Genomic DNA, 5,407 nt, shown 5'->3' on the forward strand with positions numbered 1-5,407 from the left:
TGTTATCACTGTAGAGAAGTAGATAATGATGTACATTCATTGTTATCACTGTAGAGAAGTCGATAATGATGTACATTCATTGTTATCACTGTAGAGAAGTAGATAATGATGTACATTCATTGTTATCACTGTAGAGAAGTCGATAATGATGTACATTCATTGTTATCACTATACAGTGAAGTAGATAATGATGTACATTCATTGTTATCAGTGTAGAGAAGTAGATAATGATGTACATTCATTGTTATCACTGTAAAGAAGTAGATAATGATATGCATTCATTGTTATCACAATACAGTGAAGTAGATAATGATGTACATTCATTGTTATCACTATACAGAGAAGTAGATAATGATGTACATTCATTGTTATCACTATCCAGTGAAGTAGATAATGATGTACATTCATTGTTATCACTATACAGTGAAGTACATAATGATGTACATTCATTGTTATCACTACAGAGAAGCTGATAATCTTTCCACTATTACCACCACTTACCCTAGCATTAGTTGTTAGCATATTCGCATCAGTCATAATGCTGACTTCGTTCAAAAGAGCATGTACTACGCAATACACGAATAGCTTATAATTTGTCCACAAATTGTAATTATTTGTAATATGGAGTAACGTTTCTGTGATTTGTTATTATTTGTCATATGTATTAACGTTCCTGTGATTTGTTATTATTTGTCATATGCAAAAATTGAGTAATGTTTCTGTGATTTGTTATTATTTGTCATATGCAAAAATGGAGTAACGTTTCTGCGATTTGTTATTATTTGTAATATGTAGTAACGTTTTTGTGATTTGTTATTATTTGTCATATGCAAAAATGGAGTAACGTTTCTGCGATTTATTATTATTTGTCATATGCAAAAATGGAGTAACGTTTCTGCGATTTGTTATTATTTGTAATATGTATTAACGGTTTCTGTGATTTGTTATTATTTGTCATATGCAAAAATGGAGTAACGTTTCTGTGATTTGTTATTATTTGTCATATGCAAAAATGGAGTAACGTTTCTGTGATTTGTTATTATTTGTCATATGCAAAAATGGAGTAATATTTCTGTGATTTGTTGTTATTTGTCATATGCAAAAATGAAGTAACGTTTCTGTGATATTTTTTTTTCAAATAGATCCTTTCGAGCTCGACGCTGTTCTCGGCACTGTTAACGTTACTCGACAGTTGGATATTTCCCAAGCTCAAGAATACACTCTCCATATAGAGGCTTCAGATGGACTCTGGAAAGGAACGGCAAGTATCCATGTTCGTTTTATTATAGATGAAATAAATAAAGAAAGCTAGTATATACAATACAACCAGATAGTGAAACAGACAGAAGCTTAAGGCATAAGTAGCTGAACGAATCAAAGTAAACGCTTGAGCCGCCCACTCTTAATCGATCCAAATGAAGCGTTTCTTCACAAGACGTTATTACTAACTATTAGCGAAGTTACTTGAATTTTGGATTTTTTTTCTCTACAATTTGAACAGCACGCTAATTAGATCTAGCTCTAGGTCATCAACACTGGATTATCTAAATATAATTCACTCATTCATTACGTGGTTGGTTTACAGTGAAGCTGGCACGCTTCCGAGTAGCCGTATCAACCACCATCTCACAGATTGTGTGAAGTTTCATTAAATTTTGATAGTCAAATATTCCTAAATGAACCGAGTCTCAAGAAACTCGTATTATATGAACAAAATCACGAGTTTTTATAACTAGATGAATGAGAGCTGAAGTAAAAGTTCAAATTAACCAAAAACACTACTGCTACTACCAGACATAAAACACGGGGTTCGGATCCCCGTCACACCAAACATGCTCGCCCTTTCAGTCGTGGGGGCGTTATAATGTGACGGTCAATCCCACTATTCGTTGGTAAAAGGAGTAGCCCAAGAGTTGGCGGTGGGTGGTGATGACTAGCTCCCTTCCCTCTAGTCTTTCGCTGCTAAATTAGGGATGGCTAGTGCAGATAGCCCTCGTGTAGCTTTGCGCGAAATTACAAGCAAACAAACAATCAAAACTGGAAAGTCGGTGAAAAGAATGAAGCCACCCTGAAGATGTATGATGGAACAAGCTGGCTGGTTAAGTAGATTAAAAGTTGAACAGATAATAAAGGGTGGACGGGTTGCTTAATGGATGTTTCAGTCATTAGGATATTTTCTCAAACAGGTTCGTCAGTTGGTATCAGTTGTTTTCTTTCAAATGACGTCTCATAATATTTTACATCATTTTTCTCTTGCACTGTAGGCTGTTCTGAAAGTAATTGTTAGTCCAGCTGAAGATCGAGATCCTAGATTTAATAAACACCATTATAACTTTTCCGTGTTGGAGAACGCGGCTGGAGCCCTGGTCGGTCAAGTGGAACTGAAGCCCAGGACACATCGTTTAAACACAGAAACCGTTTACAGCATCATCAGCTCTGATACGAAAGAGTTATTTAGCATCACCAAGGTTAGTTCATGGTAGATATGAAAGAGTTATTTAGCATCACCAAGGTATGTTCATGGTAGATATGAAAGAGTTATTTAGCATAACCAAAGTTAGTTCATGTAGATATGAAAGAGTTATTTAGCATCACCAAGGTTAGTTCATGGTAGATATGAAAGAGTTATTTAGCATCACCAAGGTTAGTTCATGGTAGATGTGAAAGAGTTATTTAGCATCACCAAGGTTAGTTCATGGTAGATATGTTGTTGTTGTTGTTGTGTCTAGAGGAAAACAAAAAAACGGTGAGAAATGATCATAGTGTATTGGGTTCTGTAACCAAGCTGGGATAACTTCTGATTTGTTGTTCTGTAGTTTCAGTCTCACTACGTTATTTTTAATTTTCTTTCTACCACTTATTTTATTCTCTGTTTCACCAAATTAAAACTTTGGAACATTTCATTATATTTATTGTTTGAAACCAACTTAAACTATATCAAACATTATTCGACATCACCAAAAAATACTAGACCACACCAGGTAAGATTTAAACCACATCAACTAATACTGGACTACACAAAACATTATTTAACCTAAAACAGACCATGTTAAACAATACTGAATCTCATCAGACAAAACAAACTACATTAAACAGTACTAGACCTCAAACAATACTGGACCACACCAAACAATATGGGATCTCACCAGATAAATCAGACCACATCAAACAATACCAGGTCTCAAACATTACAGGACCACAACAAACAATACTGGATTTCACTAGATCAATCAGACCACATCAAACAATACCAGGTCTCAAGCATTACAGGACCATAACAAACAATACTGGATATCACCAGACAAAACAGACCACATCAAACAATACCAGGTCTCAAACATTACAGGACCACAACAAACAATACTGGATTTCACTAGATCAATCAGACCACATCAAACAATACCAGGTCTCAAGCATTACAGGACCATAACAAACAATACTGGATTTCACTAGATCAATCAGACCACATCAAACAATACCAGGTCTCAAAAATTACAGGACCACAACAAACAATACTGGAGCTCACCAGACCAATTAGACCACATCAAACAATACCAGGTCTCAAGCATTACAGGATCTCACCGGACAAATCAGACCACATCAAACAATACTAGATCTCACCAGATAAATCAGACCACATAAAACAATACTGGATCTCACCAGACAGATCAGACCACATCAAACAATTCTAGATCTCACCAGATAAATCAGACCACATAAAACAATACCATGCCCCAAACAATACTAGATCTCACCAGACAAATCAGACCACATCAAACAATACTAGATCTCACCAGATAAATCAGACCACATAAAACAGTACCATGCCCCAAACAATACTGGATCTCACCAGACAGATCAGACTACACCAAACAATTCTAGATCTCACCAGATGAATCAGACCACATCAAACAAAACTAAAACAGAGTAATATACGGTTGTCGTTTTAGGATATCGAAAGGATTAAAAACGTTTATATACAATTCCCCTTTGAGGTTTGAAGTACTGCTAATATCGTTTCAAGTCTGAAGTTCCGTCGTCGAGACCACGGTATAAGAAACTGCTGGAAAAATACACCGTTGTTTTCAAACAAATTGTTAAAAAAGTATTAAACATATTTGAATTGTATAAGTAGGTTTAATGAGTGTATAACTAACTACAACCTTTTCTGATAATTGTTTGTAGGGTGGGCAAATCTTTACCAAGATTGGTTTGGACAGAGAAAAACGTAGCAGGCATACCTTTACAGTGATGTTGGAAGAGCGCAGGCCGTCAACTAAAGTAGTAAGTGCTATCCATGCCAAAATGGCTGAATTTATGTGAAATTTATAGCTAGCTTCTTTAGACGTCGGATTTGGTTATATAGTCTTGTTTTATCCGTAAACAAAACTTTGTTTTCGTGTTATAAATTCTTCCTTTATTTTAATCCAGTCTTATTTGTTTGTTTCATCAATTTTTGCTAACATTTAATACCTAGTTTCCGCATTACCCTCGCCGCCTGAGGGTCCGTGTCTGTCTGTCTGTGTTCCCGCACGCGTATCTCGAAAACTAATGAACCTATGTACACGAAAGTTTTGTATATGATGGGAAGTCAGTGTGGTACAGTCCTCCCCGAATTTGGTTCAGATCCAAATCCGGATCCGGATTCTGGATCACTTTGAATCATTTTTTTGTATTATAATGTCAAGAGGTATGGCATTTTCGCGGTTTGGGGTTAATAATTATATAAAGTGCTATCGGATTTGTACCAAATTTCTTGAGCACGTTAAGATTGAGACTTCTCATCACACTACAAAAAATGATCTGGATCGTTGATCATTCTGGATCTGAGAAAGATTTTCTGAGTTTTCGAAGGTGAAATTTGACGTTATCTAATATAAACGCATGCAACCTCGAAAAGGAGGGGCGGGGGGGGGGGCGAGGGGTATGTAATCTCTCTGATTGCTCTTGTTTTCTGTTGTAAACTCTTTCAAAGACTGTAAAACATATTTAGATTATTTGTTTGTCTTTCACACACTGTCTAGAAGGGTCCACATGGACTCCATCGACTTTTTAACAATATTTTCTCAATTTATTATGCTCCAAAAAAGATTGTGAGTCATTTTTATTGTAGGGTCCCTAACAACATACGATTCATAGACATAAAAAATGTAAACACAAATATTATCAATACTGCAGTTAATCTATTTAACTACTGCTAAGGTCTGTTTTGTTCTTTACATAGAAAATGAGTGATTGCGTCCAATTTCTGTGGTCATTTCTTTACTAAACCTTGTAATAGGCAAAATAATGCAATATGTGAACTCACCGGTAGCTAAAGGTGTGAAAACAGTAACTTGAGGGTTAAGTATGTACGAAATTTATCCCGTATTATAACCTTTAACTGCGTGACTGAACAATTTTCTGT

General features: G+C 35.6%; 1 protein-coding gene across 1 annotated transcript in view; it reads left to right on the top strand.

Moving 5' to 3' along the window:
* Positions 1 to 5,407, top strand: part of LOC106475077 (protein dachsous-like) — a gene marked incomplete at both ends in the record, with an annotated part of 35,833 nt that overhangs the window by 17,518 nt on the left and 12,908 nt on the right. Inside the window, 3 exons of the mRNA XM_013935771.1 lie at positions 1,143 to 1,261; positions 2,265 to 2,468; positions 4,186 to 4,284. Of these exons, the coding sequence (XP_013791225.1) occupies positions 1,143 to 1,261; positions 2,265 to 2,468; positions 4,186 to 4,284 (422 nt within the window). The remainder of the gene's footprint in view (positions 1 to 1,142; positions 1,262 to 2,264; positions 2,469 to 4,185; positions 4,285 to 5,407) is intronic.

Source organism: Limulus polyphemus, unplaced genomic scaffold (assembly GCF_000517525.1).
Source record: "Limulus polyphemus unplaced genomic scaffold, Limulus_polyphemus-2.1.2 Scaffold8055, whole genome shotgun sequence".
In the NCBI taxonomy this organism is placed as follows: Eukaryota; Metazoa; Arthropoda; class Merostomata; order Xiphosura; family Limulidae; genus Limulus; species Limulus polyphemus.